General features: G+C 38.2%; 1 protein-coding gene across 1 annotated transcript in view; it reads right to left on the reverse strand.

Moving 5' to 3' along the window:
- LOC117399754 (EMILIN-2-like) overlaps positions 1-14,162 on the reverse strand; it is a 44,686-nt gene extending 30,524 nt beyond the window's left edge. The window contains exons 1-3 of the mRNA XM_033999122.3: positions 13,821-14,162; positions 12,799-12,876; positions 3,307-3,482 (exon numbers count right to left, since the gene is read on the reverse strand). Coding sequence (XP_033855013.3) covers positions 3,307-3,482; positions 12,799-12,876; positions 13,821-14,008 — 442 coding nt within the window. The 5' untranslated portion in view covers positions 14,009-14,162. The remainder of the gene's footprint in view (positions 1-3,306; positions 3,483-12,798; positions 12,877-13,820) is intronic.
- Between the last annotated feature and the right edge of the window lie 6,044 nt (positions 14,163-20,206).

Here is a 20,206-nt window from a genome sequence, read left to right on the forward strand (position 1 = left end):
GTTGAGCGTACCAAAGTTTCTTCTTTTCATACACCTCATCCACAGCATCCTCCCATGGCACTGTTAACTTTACCAGGTGAACAAGGCATGCCAATCCAGACCACAAGACAATATCGAGTCGAAGGTTGGTGGTGGAAATCTTTTTTTTTTTTTTTAAATAAATGGAGTCGTTGCCAATTATTTTTATTATTTTCTCCCAATTTGGAATCGCCAATTATTATTTTGAAGGTCAGCTCACCGCTACCACCCCTGCACTGACTCGGGAGGGCGAAGATGAACACACACTGTCCTCTGAAGCATGTGCTGTCAGCCGACCGCTTTTTTTCACACTGCGGACTCACCATGCAGCCACCCAAGAGCTACAGCGTCGGAGGACAACGCAGCTCTCGGGCAGCTTACAGGCAAGCACGCAGGCGCCCGGCCAGACTACAGGGGTTGCTGGTGCACGGTGAGCAGAGGACACCCTGACCGACCTAACCCTCCCTCCCCCCGGGCGACGCTCGGCCAATTGTGCGCCGCCCCCTAGGAGCTCCCGTGCAAGGTCGGCTGTGGAATAGCCTGGACTTGAACTCGCGGCGTCCAGACTATAGAGCGCATCCTACACTCCACGTGGAGCACCTTTACTGGATGCGCCACTCGGGAGCCCCATGGTGGTGGAAACAAACAAAAAACAATTACTAACAGCAACAAACAAACAAACAAAAAACACTCACAAATCCTTTGTATTCTTTTTGGGTTTCTCCTGGTCCTTCCAGTTTCGCTCTCGCTCAAAACCAAGCGAAGGAGTAGACTGCGATTCTCCGTCCCCTTTTATGCTATCACACATGACCCCTTGGTAAACGAGTGCAGCTGTCTCTACAATCTGCAGCTGCTATGTCGTTTCCCTTCCGGGTCAATACATTCCTGCAACAGTCTCGCCTTCTTCCAGACTGACCGACAACCCAAACCCTGGGAAAGAACTCTCAGGCCAGCCCGTCCAAAGAACTCTACTTTCACTGCTTAGCACCCTCACAGGCCGGGAGGGAGATTTACAACCAAGATTCATTATATTTCTGTCACAGGGAGGGACTGACGTTCACTTTCTGATATTTTTTTTTTTCCCCGTTTGACGTCACTGAAAGGGGCATGTAGTGTCTGAAGGACAGAGACAGTTTACAGCAGCCCGGAAGAGACAAAAGCAGAAACAAAACATCACAGAAACTTGTTTAGAGCTAATAAAAAAGGGGAAAATACTATAAATCATCTGTGTATTTGACTTATAATTATATTATAACATTTATTCTGTCTCATGTATTGTATATGTGTTTACAACATTTATAAGTATCAAGAAACGAGTGGATATAAGCATATACTATTTCATGAACTAAATGTATCAGGTACGTTTTTCTTTTTCTTATTACTGATAAGAATGAAATGAGTAACTATTTTATTTATATTTATTTTGAGAAAATGAATTGAGAGTAGTGTCCATTATTACTTATAAAAGACCCTGAGAACAAACCTGTATTATGTCATTGCAATCACTCAGGTGAAACAATGTCTTGATATCTGCCCAAACATCAATATTTTTCAACAAAACTTTCAGGAAGTAAGGTCCCTCGGGTCATAGAATAATGCGTTTTTATACATGTATCTCTAAGCTGAATACATAATAAAAATTACTTTAAAAAAGAAAAAAGAAAAAAGTTGATATGGTTTCTGAAGTACTTTATAATATTGCCCAGAGTGTTCTGAAAAAAAGAGCGTCAACTACAGCCAAAAATCACCTAGTCCCGGGGGAGCATCCCACTGAAAAATGCTTGGTCCTGAAAGGGTTAAGGTTCTGTGGTGATGGGAGAACATCACATGTTGACCTTGTTGCACCTCTTTGACTACCAGCTTCCTCCGTTGAGCTGGGGCTGCCTTGTGCCATGTAAAGAGGAGGTGAACTGAGACCTGTACAGTGGAGTGCGAGAGCTTTACTAAACCTGGCCCGTCTACCACCTGGAATAATGTTGTATTGTTTGCATATTATTGTTTATTTGCAAACAGCCATGTAATTTAAGCAATAGTGCCCGTCGATAAAGGCTTTACCTTTTGGTAGTTGACCGTGACTGGAGTTATGTGTCCCAAGCCAAAGGTGCAGGTGCTAATGAAGGCCAAGTTCAACTACCACATGGTAGAGCCTTCATCGTGAGCGTGCTATCGCTATTAGAAAACAATTTTCTTTAAAAAACATTTTCTTATTTATTTATTTGCAGACGCCCTTATCCAGGGCAACTTACAATTGTTACAAGATATCACATTATTTTTACATACAATTACCCATTCATACAGTTGGATTCTTACTGGAGCAATCTAGGTAAAGTACCTTGCTCAAGGGCACAGCAGCAGTGTCCCCTACCTGGGATTGAACCCACAACCCTCCAGTCGAGTCCTGAGCCCTAACCACTACTCCACACTTCTGCCCATTTTAACTATGACTTACCTTGTGTAAACTGCTGGAGAGATCTGCATGGAGCAATAGTACTGAATTGTCCATGTCTCGGTTTGTTGTAGTTGAAAGATGTTGTCTGAGCTCCAGTCTAGCTGACTCAGCTGTTGCAGTTACATGATTGGTTGCTTTCTTCGTTGCAAAATGTTGATTGGCTTGTTTTTGTGGTTAATAAAATTAATTTGGACCAATCATGTTTTTGTTTAGTATTTACTGTCCAATAGATGTGAACTCATCTTTAATTAATGCAACTCAAAATGAAAAAGCCAGCACTTGTGTGGATTGATTTTGTGTTTGATACACAGTTGATGCTGTGACGTTCCAGCAGGCATCTACTGTCTGATAGAAACCCGCTAGAGCTGGAAGCTGATTGGCTGATGGTACTGAATCGTTTTCTAATTATTGTAACTTCATGAAATATATGCATGTGAATTGTATTTACTGCTGATTTCATAAATCTCTTATTATACTGTATGTAATAATTTGCAATTCCATTAAACATAGAATAGCACATAGCTTCTTCTCTAAGTTTTATAAAAGTTGAAGGTACTCAATCTATTTTAGAATCCTGCATAACTGTTTGCTTTCCTAGATAGACAGATAGATACAGTAGACAGATACAGTAGATAGATTGATAGATAAATATCCCTAAAAAAAATGGTGTCCACCATAAAGACATTAAAATATGACATAAGAATGTGTTGTCTAGAGTAGTCTTTATAATGCAACTATCACACCTTGGTGATGTGAGAGCTATAATATTTATTCCTGACATTTTCCATGTACATATTTCCAGTAAGATAATATTTTAAAAGGCTGTAGAAATGTCTTACTTGAGCCATGTTGTATCGGTATGGGGGCTGTATTTGGTCCCAGGGAGGTTTGTTTTGGTGGACCTTCTTTGACCTCTTTACAGTCAGCACCTCTAAAGCCAGGACAACATTTCCATTCCAGTTCTGTAACTGTCTTGTATGCAATCTTGTATGTGGGCCGGAAATAAGTACGATATCTAAAAAGAAAAAGAGACATTTTCCCATGACAGTGGCAGGATATGAACTGACAAGACACATAATATTATCAGCACTACACTTCTCTTTGTTCTGCTGATCAACGGTTGTTATAACATAGTGGCTTTAATACCTGGTTCAACTGTATTCAACTCTATAGCTAGTTTTATCAGTCAGTAATATGTTACTTTTGTTTGCAAAGCTACAAGTTAAACTCACAAAATTGTCAAAAAATGATGTTATATAAAAAAAGAATTCTAGGTGTCAGCACTTTATAAAGTCCTCATCAGTAGCACCAAAGCTATCCTCTGCCCACTGTTGAACTACAGCCTCTCCTGTTTCCTGACTGATAGTCTTCTGACGTGAAGCAAGTCAAGCGTCTGTCCATATCTCCTGACCACCTTGTCTTTGCCTTCCTTCATTTTGTATTCAGTCTCTTGGTCATCTCTTGGTGATTAATCTTGCCCTCACTTGTCTTTTCTTCATGAAACACGACCTCAGATTTTTCAATGTTATGTACTTTGTGTAAAGCACAGGATATCATATTTTGCATATTGCATAAGTAATTCAACCTTTTTCTAGGTTTTATACATCACCTAAATACATTAAAGAGTAAAAAGTAATAAAACATAACTGTTACATAACACAATATTAAAGCAAAAAAAAATAAAACATTTTTACTCCTAAAAGTTGGGTTAGCTATTTGATCATCAAAATTTGAAATGGAAAGTAGCAAACAATATTTATACAATTTTGTTAAGTCTTAGATGGCTGGGAAACTAAATTTGCTGCTAATCTGCAATGAAAGGAGATCACAGATGCCCCATAGCCCTGGGACTGCTGTGAAGAGGTGCCTATGGGAGCTCTTAATCAGCATTATAGTGCTTTGTCACTCGAAATTGAGACACTTAGATTGCAGACTTTTTACTTTATATGACACATAGGGCAGAACATTAAAACCTCTCTTTGCATAATAATGTACAACTAGTTGGCTGCATATGTGAACACTGAGCAGATTAATAAAATAATTGCTTAAATCTGTGACTGACTGCTCATAACTATCAGGTAACAGGTAAGTAGACACCAGGAGTGGTCACTGAAGTATAGTTACTGGAAATGCGATTTCCAAAATTAGGCCAATGTGTCATTTCTATACATTTAAAAAAAAAAATCCTTATAACTATGTCTGTGCTAGTGTTCCCCTCGAACAACATAAAATACGATTCATAAAGCTTTTTTTTTAAAAAAAAACAGTGAAATAAATCATTTGAACACTAATGCATATCTTAAAATCCCTAGAGGCACTTCCACAATTTAGAGTATAATTTAACAGTAAAGTGTGTAAATATACAACTACAGTGGAAGAGGGTGGTTACCAGGGGGTCCCAGCTATAAAATCCAATATTTAAACAAATTCCAGATGGCATACCTTTCAGTTCATTTTTTAATCCCTTTCATGTGCATAGTACACCTATAATATAGAGGCAATATAATAATGTAACATTTAATGTTAGTAAAAATTGAAGGAAATTCATTCCCATGGCCCTGGAAATGAATTTTTATAGGAGTGTAATTTGTTGTTTGTCCACTTCTTAGCTCATCTGTCCTTATTGAACACATACATATGGGGCACTGTTAATTATATACAGTAATCACTGTCCTTTCCAGTAGTCAATATCCTTTCTGTCTGTGAATACCGCTCACATTCATTTCATGGCATTGACTGTACATTAATACAGGATGTAATGCTGCTTCAATGCTTTAACGTCTAAACATAAATACCAACAAATCAAATTTACAGGTTCTTGGAGAAAAATGATCTTAATGGGTCATTACAGTTGTGTTTCTTAGCATACTAGAAACTAACACCTTCTCTTTAAAATTGAACTATAATATTCCCCTGCCAGGCCATTTCCAAATGGGAATATTCATTTTGAACAAATGACAATAAAATCAGAAACCAGTATATAAAGGGGCTTTTACTGGTGTATATTCAGTTGCTAATTGTACTAATTTTCTGATTTTGAACAGCCACGAGTCAAATCATTAGCCAGTATTTATTGACAATTAGTTTGTGCAAGTTTAGTTTACAGCCAAAAAACCTCCTGCAGCTATAACAGTTTGCACCTGGTTATGTGGTCAACACTGTGTTAGTTAGGTCTCCTGAGGAATCAGGGAAGGACCATTCACCTTACAAAACAAAAAGAATAGTCTTCTAGGTCAGGGTCAGCCCGTCCATTGCGGTCCATGGTAACACGGCTCAGCTTGCAATACATGTTGGTCACATCCAACCAAGAAATCAAAACCTTTAGCTTCTTAGTAGTGCAATCACTGGTCCCACTTTCTCTGGGCTGACAGTCTGTTGGTTCTTTTCTTTCTTTTTACTCTACAATGTACATCATTTATAAGTACAAAGCTATGGATAAAAAAAAAAAAAATACTCTGCTGCTTTTTTGTACCTTATCAGTAAAAAATAGCAGAGTTCTCCCCAGGAATTCTGTACAGCCGGGTGGCAGAACATTATAGTCAGGAGCACTTTTAATGGAAAAATAAACTTGCCTTACCTTAAATATATAATACGATAAAGAATTTGAATAATGTGTTGTCTTTCGTTGACTATATCTGGTTGCTCTTTTTTCATTACTATTTTTTATTATGGTAAATTACCGTGCTTATTTAGGCACTCTACGATTTGACTGGGGAAAGATAACGTAGGTTTATTGGAGTTCACAAAAAAAAACCCGCTAACCTTTGCACTTCCTTTTTAGCTTAATTATTGAGATTATTGCTTCATTTAAAATGTTTTCTTTATGTTAAGTTTTCAGGGCATTTTGTTAATGCACGTCTATTTTTGTTTTTCGCTATTTTACATTTTTTTTAATGCAACTGTTCATCACGTTTGGTCACCATCATAACTTGATGAAACCCCAGTGTAAAAATCGAGCACCGCTGCACTTAAGCATTTGTATGTCAGCTGACAATGTTCAGCTGATATCCCATCACGACTTACTTCTTAAAGGCGTACAGCCTCTATATACCCCCAATATCTCTTACACGCACCTGGGTACATATTGTAAGGATATCACAACAAAAGGAATACGCTTTGTTTTTTTGGGGTTTTTTTTGGTGCATATGTATAGCTATTATGTACTATATATCACCTTGCAGTACGATAATTAGACAAAAAGATGACAATGATAATACCCAAAAATAATCTTAATATTTTTTTTAATAAAGTAGCTGGTGCAAATATAGTATTAGGCGATGGATTGCGCTGATCACCGGCTTATTTTCACCCCCTGCATTCATTTGTCACTATTTTTGCTTTGAAAATAATTGGTTATTTTTTTAGCAGAAATTTTTAAACGTTTTAGCCTCTCTAAGTACTTAACACAGAAAACCCACCCCTTCAACTCTCTGATTGGTTAAATGTTGTGTCAAGACGTAACACAGCTGTCATGTGATTCAAAGATTTTTTTTCATGCAGCAACGGTCTTCTGGAAGCGAAATCAATCCTTATTGTTAAAGGCACAGTAGCATCTACAAGACGGGCGGATCAGCCTGGGAAGAACCCTGAAATAGTGCTCGGACGAACATGGAATTTTCATGTTCGGATATTCGCTCATAATTTAAATATTCGTTCAGATATCCGTTTGTTTTTCAAAAAGTAATAAAAGCCATTATATTGCTCTGAACGAAGGCAGAGACAGCATAGCAGCAGGGGCAGGGAGCGTGGCCCCTGTGTGTGGCTTTATTTTCCAGCAAAACCTTACAATATGTAACACATTAAAATAGAAAAATATCCTAGGAGTAAAGAATAAGTTGTGTAGGCCTTACTTTACCCCGGTGAATTAACTACAAAACAAAGGATGCCAAATAGCAGTTCAAGTTAAACGTTGTTTTGTTTATTCCCAAAATAAATAATACATAAAGTTGACACTGCATTTAATTTTTAAAAAATGTTTTTTCATTCCTTGCCATTACCGTTTCTTCACAGTAAACAGTAAAGTAATAACATGAGGTTTACTTGTGCCTTTTTGTAACTGAACAAGCAAACGAAAACTGAAATTTAACTTCAAATAAAACAAAAAAGCAGCGTTGTAAAGTGAAGGGGAAAAACTCACCGTTTTGGTTCTCGTTTATTACATTCACATAACAGAAAGTCTCTTGTACGTGATTCTGGGCTGCTACCTTTAAGCATTATTGAAACTCAGTACACAGCAGTAGGTAAACAGTTTTGAAAATAAAAATAAGATATTAAGTCTATCTAGGTGTTGTTTTGCAAGCGGTGACTTTTCCTTTAACTCTTAAAACTCATCCCCATTCATTTTGGGGCGCCAGCGCACCGAAGATTATGCACATATTACTCAGGCACCGTAAAAGCCACCTACCCGGTTCCTGTTTAAAAGTACAGACTCGGGGCGTTCCAAAGACGTATTCAGTGTGTGTATGCTGTACTCCTAGCCGGAACTACGATCGCCTGAAGTTAAGCCTCTCATCATGTGACACAGTTCACAGCTTAGGTTTCGTTTTGAGTCTATTGCTCCGTCATTGTAGCAGCTAGACTGTATCGGATTCGTTGGAAAGCTTAGAAGCTCAGTGTCCCTGCCCCCCCATGTTCATTTCATATTGATGTTCAATGGTGCAGTGTTTTTTTTTTAGCCGTCTATGATTACAATATATATATATATATATATATATATATATACAGCTCTGGAAAAAATTAAGAGACCACTGCAAAATTATCAGTTTCTCTGGTTTTACTATTTATAGGTATGTGTTTGGGTAAAATTAACATTTTTGTTTTATTCTATAAACTACTGACAACATTTCTCCCAAATTCCAAATAAAAATATTGTCATTTAGAGCATTTATTTGCAGAAAATGACAACTGGTCAAAATAACAAAAAAGATGCAGTGTTGTCAGACCTCGAATAATGCAAAGAAAATAAGTTCATATTCATTTTTAAACAACACAATACTAATGTTTTAACTTAGGAAGAGTTCAGAAATCAATATTTGGTGGAATAACACTGATTTTCAAGCACAGCTTTCATGCGTCTTGGCATGCTCTCCACCAGTCTTTCACATTGATGTTGGGTGACTTTATGCCACTCCTGGCGCAAAAATTCAAGCAGCTCGGCTTTGTTTGATGGCTTGTGACCATCCATCTTCCTCTTGATCACATTCCAGAGGTTTTCAATGGGGTTCAGGTCTGGAGATTGGGCTGGCCATGACAGGGTCTTGATCTGGTGGTCCTCCATCCACACCTTGATTGACCTGGCTGTGTGGCATGGAGCATTGTCCTGCTGGAAAAACCAATCCTCAGAGTTGGGGAACATTGTCAGAGCAGAAGGAAGCAAGTTTTCTTCCAGGACAACCTTGTACTTGGCTTGATTCATGCGTCCTTCACAAAGACAAGTCTGCCCGATTCCAGCCTTGCTGAAGCACCCCCAGATGAGTCCAATTTTCAGCTTTGCCCAACACCTGGTTGTCTAATGGTCAGACGGAGACCTGGAGAGGCCTACAAGCCACAGTGTCTCGCACCCACTGTGAAATGTGGTGGAGGATCGGTGATGATCTGGGGGTGCTTCAGCAAGGCTGGAATCGGGCAGCTTTGGCATGAATCAAGCCAAGTACAAGGTTGTCCTGGAAGAAAACTTGCTTCCTTCTGCTCTGACAATGTTCCTCAACTCTGAGGATTGGTTTTTCCAGCAGGACAAGCTCCATGCCACACAGCCAGGTCAATCAAGGTGTGGATGGAGGACCACCAGATCAAGACCCTGTCATGGCCAGCCCAACCTCCAGACCTGAACCCCATTGAAAACCTCTGGAATGTGATCAAGAGGAAGATGGATGGTCTCAAGCCATCAAACAAAGCCGAGCTGCTTGAATTTTTGCGCCAGGAGTGGCATAAAGTCACCCAACATCAATGTGAAAGACTGGTGGAGAGCATGCCAAGACGCAAGAAAGCTGTGCTTGAAAATCAGGGTTATTCCACCAAATATTGATTTCTGAACTCTTCCTAAGTTAAAACATTAGTATTGTGTTGTTTAAAAATGAATATGAACTTATTTTCTCTGCATTATTCGAGGTCTGACAACACTGCATCTTTTTTGTTATTTTGACCAGTTGTCATTTTCTGCAAATAAATGCTCTAAATGACAATATTTTTATTTGGAATTTGGGAGAAATGTTGTCAGTAGTTTATAGAATAAAACAAAAATGTTAATTTTACCCAAACACATACCTATAAATAGTAAAACCAGAGAAACTGATAATTTTGCAGTGGTCTCTTAATTTTTTCCAGAGCTGTGTATATATATATATATATATATATATTATATATATATATATAGTAGTGCCCAAACATGATTTTTTTGGAAAAGTATTATTATTATTTTTTTTTTTACATATATTCTCATCACTACCACATATAGTATGCCTGATCCTGTTGCAACATGCATAATATGAAAGGACATTTTGTGGCATTTCATTTGATGTTACATGCATGCAGTACAAACTATCCAGTAGTTAAACATACAAGCGCTGTTTTAAAAGAAAAGCACCTTTTTATTCTGCTGCATGCAAAAACTTCACATCAGGCAATGGCAAAAGCAATGGAGAGTGCTCTGTCTCACAGTGATGAACAGCTGTTAGGTCTCCTGAAAGCTGTTTATTTTAAAGCAACACTAGTGTGAATGATGATGCAGTAAAATATATATGGTTTTTATATCAAAAGTGCCTTTTTTTGCCATTCCCCCCTAAAACTTTGGAATCCCACCCCTCCCCCATTGGCTGCAGCAGAGGGGGAAATCCCCCCCAGCACACAAAAATGAAATTCAAGCCCTGAGCAGCTAAAATAAATTATTGGCATTTTAATGTAAAGACACACACTTCTGTAGCTATGTATATCATTACGTGCAAAATGATGGCTGAATATTTCCAAGTCGCTGCATTTTTTTTTTTTATTTATTTTTTTTTTTACATTAATTATGTTTTTTCTCCTCACCGCAGCGGGTCCCCACACAGCACAGATGGTCTGAGGGCATGTAAGTGTTCTCCGATCTCACAAGTCTGAAGCCAGAATCGCTTTTACACTGAGCAATCCAGAGCAGAGGTGGGCACGCTACCGATCCCAGAGAACAGAGACCAGCTCTGCCTCTTATCCACTCTGAATCTGCTCGGTGTCTGGCCAGTAGGGTTCGCTGTTGCACGATGAGGAGAAGCAATCCCTGCCGCTTTCCCATCCCCCACCCTGGGAGCATCAGGGCCAATGTGACGCCCCCTTCGGAGTCCCCAGCAAACTTCGGCCTCTGCACAGCCCGGACACGAACCGGCGCTGTCGAAGCTGTATGACTCATCCTGCGCTCCCAGCAGCAGCTTTATCTGGATGAGCCACTCGGGGACCCCTAGTCACTGCATTATTGAGCAGTATTGAGAACCACAATCCTGCAGTTTTTATATTTATCGTTTAGTTACTAAATAACAGGAAGAAAAGCTAATTGTGACAAATTAAGCTTAATTATGAATGCAGTGCAGCTTGTATATTATATGAAAGAAACAACCTGAACGTTAACCCGCTAGATTTATTTTAATTTAATATTTTTATAATTAAAGTTGATGCAGAAATAATTACCATTCAATATTGCCATTCAGTTATTACTGCCGTCTTGGCTAGCAGAGAATTCACCTTTCTATTTACCTTTCACACTTGTGGGAGTATGGGGCTACTGAGCGACGTAACCAAATTGGTCATGTGATACGAAAAGGCGGCACTTATATATGTAAAGGCCCTGGGCCGCCTTAAATAGCAAGTGTGAGCGGGGTCTATTTATAGTCTACTGGCTATTTAAAGTTTAAGGTGAACAACAACAGCAATACTACTATGACACTACTACAACGACTAATAATAATAATGAGCTTGTTTTCTGAATGCTGGGTAGTGAGTTGTATCCCACTAACACTGTTTAATTTACTTCAAAACAAATTAAATGTCTGTTTTGTAAAAAAAAAAAGAAAAAAGAAAATGACCATGTACAGCATTTACATTGATAAGTAATGTATTGATAAAGAATACTGAACAGCTGTCTACAAAGTATTTGTTTAGCTTTAATAGTCTACTTAAAGCAGGGCTCTGCGTTAACACCGGTGTAACGTTTCTGATGTATATCGAATTTTGCATTCTTGTCAGAAAATGCATCCCATACTCTTATCAAGGTTCATTTATTGATGTTACAACATTTACATGGAAATATGCACACCCTGCAACAATAAAAAAAAAATGTATTGTTCAAAATATTAAAGAAGTATAAAGTAAAATTCTGAAAATGTTAGTGGTTTATTTGGGTTTTCAAGAGCTGAAGCAGCAACAGAACATAGTTGCTACACAACTCTTGATTAACTTTGAATATTATTATTATTATTATTATTATTATTATTTATTAATTTCTTAGCAGACACCCTTATCCAGGCCAACTTACAACTGTTACAAGATATCACATTATTTTTTACATACAAATCAACTAATTAACCCAGTTTGAAAAAATATATATTTTACTTAAATAGTAGAGAGTCAATTTTCTAATACATAACTTAATACGAATGTTATATTAAATATTGCATTACAGTTTTGTCAACGTCTTTCATTTGTTGACTCTAATAAGTAAAAATAACATATGTATCTGTTAATTTGAATGGATCTTAAATAATGAATGTTTAAACAAGTTCCCAGAAGAATTGATGCTATTTTCCATGATGTCTGTTGTCAGTGGAAAGGCCGTAAGAACAACAGCTATTAGCAAGACCATGGCTGTATCACTTCTTCCTCATTATAGAAAAATATTATATCTCACACACATCTTGGTGCTCCTGTCACAGACTACAGAAGGCCATACAGGTCAAAAACACATATTGATTTGGACCAATCAGAATACATAAAATACTATGTGTTCTAAATAAATGTAAATTAACTACACATTTTCTATGTAGTAGCTGGTCAATTTACAGTAGTACCCACGTAGGGGCTGGTCATTTTACAGTCATGCTGCATAATTACAAGAGTAGCCAATCAAGTGATTTACATGTATTTTATGCATGCCCGCACAAATTTGGGTGTAACCCTCTCAATTTTTTGTTAAGCTCCCACCACCCACTTAGCCCCCTCATCAGGGAAAGTCTTGCACCACCACTGCCAACCCCACAACTCCCACTGTGTAACTCATGAGTTATGTAGCTCTCCAGTGTTTCCCTAACCAACAATTATATTAAAGAAAAAACATGAGATATCGCCACCCAATCTTCTCAAAGGATACTTACTCTGCCTGCATATCATTTCCTATCCCATCCAGCACAGTACAGGTCACATTCTTATATACTATATGTGCACACCAGTTCCTGTTATGGAAGAAAAAAACAATGTGCAGTGGTATTACTATACAGTGAGGTCTGTTTCACAATAGCATTCACAAAATCGCTGACAATAAACTTCAAACTAAGCTAAATCATCTTCATCTCCTGAGGCCTGAATTAATTGTTCGTCAACTAAATCAGGACCTGCTAAAACGCCTTTATCTGGTCGTTACTGTTGATTATCTGGACCCATTGTGCGGACTACATTTTCGGAAGTGCTTTACTTTAGTAAAATCCAATGCAGGGAGGCAATTTCATCAGATGCATACTTTTCGATGAATTCCCGCCACTTTTAATTTTTCATTTTATTACGATTTCCAGATTTAGATTAAAATGCCTGGGTTCAGTAATTTGGGTTCATCTTGTACCAAGAAGCCTAGCAGAAATTATAATCGTGTATTAACTAACATAAATCCCATTGAATTGAAATGAAGCATCAATTGAGGATACATTGCTATACTTGCTAATAGACTAAATCATGTTCTTGTTCATGCATTACAGGTACTTTATTAAAGCGTGACCAGCAGTTTATTGCTGATACTAATCTTTATTCACTTGAAATAATCGAGGGGTCCCAGCAAAGTAGGGTAACCCACAAAATTAGTTCAGAAATTATTATTTTCAAACGGTACAGATAGTACAATAAAACACATTGGTCAAATACGTAGTTAATTACTTCATCATGGGTTGCCTTGTTCTAATAGCCTCTTAAATTACGTTCCCACCAGCACAGTCAGAAAAAGCACCCAATGCATTAGGTATATTGTGCAATCCCGGTAACATAAAAAAAATAGATGCTGGCGGGTATGAGTAGGTATTATTGACATTACGCTAAAGATGCTGCAATTATATCTCGCCCATAACACTACTTACGGAATTTCAATGCTTCTTCAACTCGGTATAAAAAGATGTTTCGGTCGCGTACTTACTTGTTTCTATTACTGGGTCTACTTGCAGAACCAGAATAAGCAGCTCCTGGAGAAAATAGGTTATATCTTGAAGAGGACGGTGTCGCATAAATCAACGAACAGCTAATCAGGATACAAAAGATGAGCAGATTCTGTCCTGTTCCAGTCTGCATTTGTTTCATTTTAGAAGTTGTCTTTAACGCATACATACATCAACTGAAAATAAATACAAGTTGTGGATTTATTATTCCTAGAGTAGTGTATCCCTCAACTTTAAGGATTAAGTTATGCAGGAATTCAGAAGAGAGAGCAGATTCTGTTCCTCAAACAAGGGTATACTTAGACTGAATTACTTTCTGGGAGTTCCAGAGTAATTAGATGTGACGCGAAACTCCAGTCCACAGGGGGGTAAGACCCCTCCCCCTCCCACACTACTCGGTTAAATAAATAAATAAATAAATAAATAAATAAATAAATAAATAAATAACAAACAAACACACATTTAAAATAAAATCCTGTTTGGTTCCTTTTCGTTCTTAAAAACAAACAAACAAATAAGTAATTACTCTGTACCATGTACAGTATTTGCGACATTATAAAGAAGTTACAGTATACTGCTGTACAGATACACATAACTTTTTGAAAACTAAATGCTCATCTACTTTTTTTTGGAATCTTTTTTCGTTTCATTTTTAATACACGTATTTTTGTTTCATTTTTCAGAATAATTTAAAGTTGTTACTTAATGTCCAACAGCTCTGGATTACAATGTTAGGCAGTATGCCAACATTCACAGGAAGGCCCCTTAATGTTTTGCAGGCAGTAAGATTTTGCCAAAACATAAAAAAATCGAAGAATCGTTGACATAAGCAAGTATATCACTTTCATGAAACTTTTCTGATTATACATGCAAATGATGTGTATCCCAAAAGATCACAAAATGGGCAATGCTAAAAATACAAACCATGAAAGTTTAAAGAAACAATTCTGTAGAAATCAAAGAAAAAACGACACCTGCTACTGTATATGTAAGATTAAAAACCATTTGTAAAGCCAAAATGCAAAGAAAAAGTGATACAAAGACACAATTTCCAGAGGCAAGGGGGAAATCACAAAAGGTTGGAAAAGTCCTTCATGACTAAGTTGGGAAAAGAGAGTGTGTTGGCAGATAGTCCTCCCACAGTCTGGCTCTTGGTCAACCACATGCTCATTACTATGTCTCATCATACTAAGACGCAACCACAGTAGTAGGAAATTGACATGTTCTGTTCATGATAACATCATTAGTGTTTGATTTAGATTTAAAGCACTTACAGTAACCGCAGTCAGTGGGACAAACCATCTGCTGCTTTTTTTTTCAAGCTTTTGTGAGGTCAGCTAATAAGTGTTCAAAGGAATGGCTGGACCTTGGAAAACTGTGTGCTTGTGAAGAATTGCATTCCTGTTGTCTCTCATCACAGCAATTTGATCGTGAGCTGCTAGCTTCCAAGTAGGATGCAGGAATATTTACATACAGTGACACAGAGTCCCAGAAAAAGAATAACTATGTCTGAAGGAGGTGGGGTATTGGGGGAATCAATCTGCAATAGATTTCATGGAATCTATTCCACCTTTTCATTTGCAACATCCTCCAGTATCAGATGGTAGCCCTGTCATATGGTAGAGTTTTTGAGTAAAGCACTATAACTACAACAAGAAAAAATACTGTGTAGTATTTAGTTTCCAGCAGTCAGCAGTGATCAATAGGCATACCTACCAGTAAGTAGTGAAATTTCACTTGTCTTCAATAAATCATAGCCTTTAAGACCCCTGTATAATAAACATGTTATGTATGGCATAATAAGTATACAGGAGTGTGCAACACTTGAATCTAAATACATGCTCACTATATCCCAAGATTACCAGACTTTAGACCACCAAGGTAGAGATGGCAGAAAACATGCTACACTTTTCAAACATTTCTGGCTTCATTTACTGAAAAGAAATAATTTTAAATGTTTTACCTTCCATGCACCCCAAAAGGTCAATATCCAAATACCATGCTGTGTTATGATTAAGTCTGTACTATCGTCTGTAAAGGAACCTTTTTTATATACATATTAAGATGATTGTATCAAGAAGTATCTCAAACATTTTTGTAAATCTGTACTACAACAAACACATTTTTCATTTACTAGCTCCAGCTCAGTTTGTTCGATTATATTTTTTAAAAGTTCATAGTTGCCGAACTTTACGGGGACCCACAAGGACTCAAGAGCCCTACATTGTCCTTGCACTCCTGTGAGTTAGGTAAGAAAACCAGCTGGAAATAGTTTAATCACTCATCAGTGACCCCTATTGACCAGGTGCCCAAAAGGCAGCAGCCAAGGTGAGGCAACATTAAAATTGGGTGAAAAACAGGGGTAAACTTGATTTAAAGTTGATCAAACATGTTTATTAAAACACCATAATGGAGCAATCAGGGTTTTTTTTTTATTCTCCCCCTTTGAAAAATGTCCCAGACTTAAACAGGTGGAGTTAAATACTGTACAAAGATTGTACTGAAAATTATAAAGATGAATAAACCAGATGACTTAAATCACAGACTGACTGTCTTGTGTTTTGCTCCAAGGTTTTCAAGGGGGCTGAACTAATTCAAGTGCTCCTAGTGATTAGAAAGCCCAATGCCATGATCATAGATTCCAAAATACTGTATGATTTCACAATGATGTTCACTTGAGCAAGACAAAATGAGAAAACTGTAAGCATCTTGTTTATTTAGAATTTCTTTCATAAACAGGGTAGTCATTAAAAAAGCTTTTAAAAAATATTGCAATCCTCGTCATAAAGCCATCCTGTGAATACTGTACACAAGATAGACATCAAATGCTTCTCTTGTTGTTCAAGTCTTTTGCTTAACCAGTGAATAGAACATTTTGACCCAGTTGTAAAATATATATATATATATTATGGATGTAATATATATATATATATATATATATATATATATATATATATATATATATATATATATATATATTACATCCATGGCTAATAGCTTCACCTAACAGAAAACACTGGTGTGACAATTTTAATTATGTTTCACAATTAAAAAATATAGGGTCATATAACCTAGTTTAATCAACTTTCTATAGTGTGCAGCCTTGGGTGTGCACGACACATTGAAGTAAAAACTCACAACAAAGTCCACTGACTGTACAATCTCACATGCCTTTCACCACTCCACTGTAGAGGGCAGAATTTTCCATCAGGAAGAACCCACCTTTTCCAAAACAATAGATAAGATACCAAAACAAGTTTCTTTTATTTATTTAAGAACATCTGTACTATCTTTAATTTATTCAAAACACAATTTTTTCAGTTGTTACTTAAACCAGATGACTGATAAGTGTAAAACAAATAATAATGCAATCCTTTCTGTAAATGTATTAAAATGTTATTTTCTTTCACAATATATATATTTTTTGGGGGGAGGGGATTTATTTATTTTTTTTACACATTTTATAGTAAGTTATCTCTTTAATTCTTCTGAGTATTGACATACATTACTAATTGAAGAATACATAAATTTTGTTTCACACAATATACTGAAATCTATAACAAAAACAATGTAAAAATGTAAAAAAACAAGTTAGAAAAACGCAACAGCCGTTTAAAGGGGTGATATCAAACACAAAAGCCCAAGTTAGGAGAAGAAATTGGGGCAACCTTGTCAAGCATTAAGCAAATAGCCACAATTGGAAAGGTGCTGGGGCCCAACATTCACACAATTGTTGCTTCTAACTTGGCTTCTTTTTTGATCACTCCACTTTACATTGAAATGCTCATTCCCTTATCAGCTGGGTTGTAACCAGAATAAAGATGCTGAGACATATATGTGCCAAGGAAAGTGCTCAACACAGACTGAAGTGTTCTTGGTTATCCTTACAAGCACTACTACAGAGAGAAAGACAGACAGGGAATGGGAGAAGTGTTATCACAGGCGCAGACAAGTATGCTTTGGGAAGACACACGGACAACATGCAGGTAAGGCACAGGTAGATGAGGGCACACATGGACAGACATTAAGCCCATACATACAAGAATATCTCAAAGAGCATGAAGCAATATATTCCCAACAATGAAGATGATGAACAAGACCAATAATGGCAATGAGTACAAGGGATAATGAGAATGCAAGGTAAGTGTATGGGAAGTGACAGTTGATGTGACAGTGTGGCAATGTGCCCCGCCCCTGTGTGCATTTGGTGTTATATGTTGTATGTAGTGTGTAAATGTTGGTGTATAGATATTGCTGCATGGGATATAAATGGGTGTGTGTAGCATGAGTTATTTAAATATATAATTGTATTTAGGCACGGGGAATGCACTTCACTTCACGTGCATTTAAAGTACTTCATAATATGTGAGCACGGGGTTTTCACAGATTAGTTCACGTGTTGGGATTCAAGTGAATAATTAATTGGTAATTGAATCCCAGCACAATTGTATATATAGATGCACATCTCATTCACTCGGGGTTGTGTGTTTAGTGTTCGTGCCCTGTTTGTTAGTGTCCGTTCGTTTTGTTTGTCTGTTTATTTTGGCCTCAAGTGCTGAGTCCTGTTTTCTGTTTCAACCTTTTTATTTACAATAAACCAGCGCAAGCGAGCACATTCACCATTTCATCCATCCTGTCTGTGTTGTTCATTTCCTGGTTCTGACGTCACCACTCAGCCAGACTGTCACATATGGTGTCAGACATGGGATGACAGTGGCCCCAAGCGTCAGACCAGGGAAAGTGCGTTATTTTATTTTTTGTTGAGGTAAAAGGATTACAAATATTGTTTTTGGAAAAAAATTTACAAATAAATAAGGAAATGGAAGGCTGGAGAGACGGCTGCCGGGACCTGGAGGACCTCCTCGGGGTCCTCAAGGACCAAGGCTGGTGCCTTGCCTGCGGGGTCTATGGACACACGGTGGCAATCCGCCCCTTCCAAGGTGAGGAGGAGGAACCGGCCCAGGAGAGGAAGGTAGAGAGAATTAGGAAGAGAAGGAGGAGGTCGGGGATGATGGCTGGGAGGATGAGGATTCCAGTCGTCCTACACCTGAGTGGGAGGAGCCTGAGCGTCCAGCGCCCAGACGGGGGGACCGTGAGCGTCCAGCGCCCAGATGCAGGGGACTGCGGGAATCCAAAGCCCGAGAGGCTGCTGTCCCCATCTCCACCAGCAGAGGAGGAATGCCTGCTGTCCCCATCTCCACCAGCAGAAGAATGCCTGCTGTCCCCATCTCCACCAGCAGAGGAGGCATGCCTGCTGTCCCCATTTCTGCCAGCAGAGGAAGAATGCCTGCTGTCCCTATCTCCACCAGCAGAGGAAGAATGCCTGCTGTCCCCATCCGCCACCTCCACCGGCAGGAGCAGAGCAGCAGGAGCTGCCTCTACCTCCGCCGCCAGGAGCAGAGTAGCAGGAGCTGCTTCTGCCTCCACCAGGAGGAGCAGAGCAGCAGGAGCTGCCTCTGCCTCCGCCACATCCATCAACAGAGGTGGAAACACCAGCACCATACTTGTTTTGTGTTTAGTGTTCGTGCCCTGTTTGTTAGTGTTTGTTTGTTTTGTTTGTCTGTTTATTTTGGCCTCAAATGCCGTGTCCTGTTTTCTGTTTCAACCTTTTTATTTACAATAAACCAGCGCAAGCAAGCACATTTACCATTTCATCCGTCCTTTTTTGTGTTATTCATTTCCTGGTTCTGACGTCACCACTCAGCCAGACTGTCACAGGCAGGCATTGCAGATCCAGGGCTGGGGTGTTGGAGCATTTTTTTTGGTTGTGCATTGTCAATGTTTTTTGTTGCAGATGTGACTTTTGAGTTGATAAGGGAATGGTCACAATGCCCTTGAAGCTGTACAAAGAGCATTTCAATGTAAAGTGGAGCAATGTAAAGTTTGCTTACTATACCAGAATCTAAATCATTAATGTAGATTAGGGATAGCAGAGGACCTAATACTGATCCCTGTGGTACACCACTGGTTACCTCGCTCCATTTTGAGGTTTCTCCTCTAATCAGTACTTTTTGTTTTCTACAAGTTAACCACTCCCTAATCCATGTGCATGCATTTCCTTGAATCCCTACTGTGTTCAGTTTGAGAATTAATCTTTTATGTGGGACTTTGTCAAAAGCTATCTGGAAATCTAAATAAACCATGTTGTATGCTTTGCAATTATCCATTGTCGATGTTGCATCCTCAAAAAAATCAAGCAGGTTAGTTATAGGCAATTTTCCATTTTAGATCTTATTATAGTTACCATAGGTTTACATATAATAGAAGTCAGGCTTCTTGGTCTGTAGTTACCTGGTTCGGGTTTGACTCCCTTTTTGTGGATCGGTATTACATTTGCAATTTTCCAGTCTGTCGGTACAACCCCTGT

The sequence above is a fragment of the Acipenser ruthenus genome, chromosome 4 (assembly GCF_902713425.1).
Source record: "Acipenser ruthenus chromosome 4, fAciRut3.2 maternal haplotype, whole genome shotgun sequence".
In the NCBI taxonomy this organism is placed as follows: Eukaryota; Metazoa; Chordata; class Actinopteri; order Acipenseriformes; family Acipenseridae; genus Acipenser; species Acipenser ruthenus.